Below are 1,650 nucleotides of genomic sequence, written 5' to 3'. Positions count from 1 at the left end.
CCGCAATATTGACTTATCGCTTTCTTCTAGGCTACAAATTTCTTGCGCTACACGCTGCTGCGAATGGGATCAATTGCGCCCACTTTGCATACGTGCACTGTTTTCTCTTGTTTTCTTGGAATTTGATGGCACGAGCTGCTTCAGTCGCATCAATTAGGTTTGACCACCTCTCGTGGAAAGGTTGGCCATATCCATCGTCTTAATGCTAAGCGTACGAACGCGTAGGTGATGCCTTGTTGGTGAGGTTTGGAAGAATGAAGAACGACCAGGATGGCTCGAGTTGCCTTCCCAGGCACGTGTATGCAAATCCCAACAACCCATCGATTTGCGCAGTTTTAAGGTAAACATATAGTTCATGATGATTCTAATCTGTTTTTCAGCCTTGCAGTTTTGGTGTTTTCCAAGGGATCACAGCGTGACATCAAGTCCACGCTTGTTTTTGGGTCGAACGCGAAGGAACGATTCTCTGCTTGGGTCGTGCGAACGTGTGAGCAGCACAGGGACGTCATCATGGGCATGGGCCTGTCCATCAATGACGTTGGGACGCATTCGTTTCGCAAAGGAGTGTCAACAGCACTGTCGAACACCCCTGGTGGACCCGAAGCCGTTGCTGTGTGGTTGCGCGCTGGATGGAGTCTGGGCAGTGTTCAAAAGAGATACATATTTGCCGGTGCTGGTGGCGATCAACACGTCGGGCGCGCTGCAGCAGGTGTGTTCTTCTACATTTGTTCAGCAAACCTTCTTGAATATATGATCATCATAGGTTTGAACATGAATAGCATTGATTTTGCAGTCCTGCCACCCCACTTCGCTGGTTCGGTGCTGTCGGTCAGCGAATGGGAGGCTATTCTCCCCTGCTACCAATCGTTCTATCCATCAACGTTTCGCTGCGTGCTGCCCTTTTTGCTTGCGTCCATCGTTCACCACCACGCTTGGCTGCGGGATACGCTTCATGCATCCCACCCTTTGTTTGTGTCGCTGCTGTGGACGAGCGGAATTGTTCCGTCACTGTCGTCAAAAGTCCAATTGGGGTCCATGACGAACCATGCAACATCGATGTCGGCAACGGGAATCCCTCCACATGTGTCCCTTGGCGACAGGTTGTCCAAAGTTGAAGCTGGCCTGTCAAAGTTAACTTCGACGATCGACACAGGCCTAGCGTCTTTGGCAGAACAACTTTGTGCCAGCGTGGGTGCCTCCACGTTACCCTCACCCGCTTGTGGAATAAATTGGTCCCTCATCGACTATCGTGTTGACCAACGTTTGGAAGCAATTGTTCGTTCAGGTACTACCATCAGTCGAGCACCACTTCCTGACGATGCGACGATGGGCGCAGTGGACAGCGTCGACGCCTCTCAGACGTGGACGTGGGGCGGAAGATTCCACAATGTTCCTGAAGGTTTTTGCTTTCCAACTTGCAAGGTGAACGATTTGTAGAACTTGTGGTGGCTGGGAATTCCTGCACAAAAAACTGGACCCATCCGGCATTTGAGATCTTGGGATCTTGCCCGCGCCGAGGCGGGAAAGCTTTCCAAGGCGCGACAAGTAATTTCAACGCTCCTGACCTGCTCCACTCTCAGCACAGCCCACGTTGAGCGACGTCCAACGACTGAAATTCACCAACTTTTTCGTCCATGCTTTCTCAAGGCA

The 1,650-nt window shown here is 51.2% G+C and overlaps 1 protein-coding gene across 1 annotated transcript; it reads left to right on the top strand.

Annotated features, from left to right (window-relative positions):
* Nucleotides 1-225: 225 nt before the first annotated feature.
* On the top strand, nucleotides 226-709 carry H310_15367 (hypothetical protein; the record flags this gene model as incomplete). Its single annotated transcript, XM_008883343.1, has 2 exons — nucleotides 226-340; nucleotides 381-709. Coding segments are annotated over 2 exons (443 nt in total), but the record flags the coding sequence as incomplete, so codon positions are not given.
* Nucleotides 710-1,650: the final 941 nt, after the last annotated feature.

Source organism: Aphanomyces invadans (genome assembly GCF_000520115.1).
Source record: "Aphanomyces invadans strain NJM9701 unplaced genomic scaffold supercont1.397, whole genome shotgun sequence".
Taxonomy (NCBI): Eukaryota; Oomycota; class Saprolegniomycetes; order Saprolegniales; family Verrucalvaceae; genus Aphanomyces; species Aphanomyces invadans.
The sequence above is the reverse complement of the archived record's forward strand: the minus strand, read 5'-3'. Positions and strand labels throughout refer to the sequence as shown.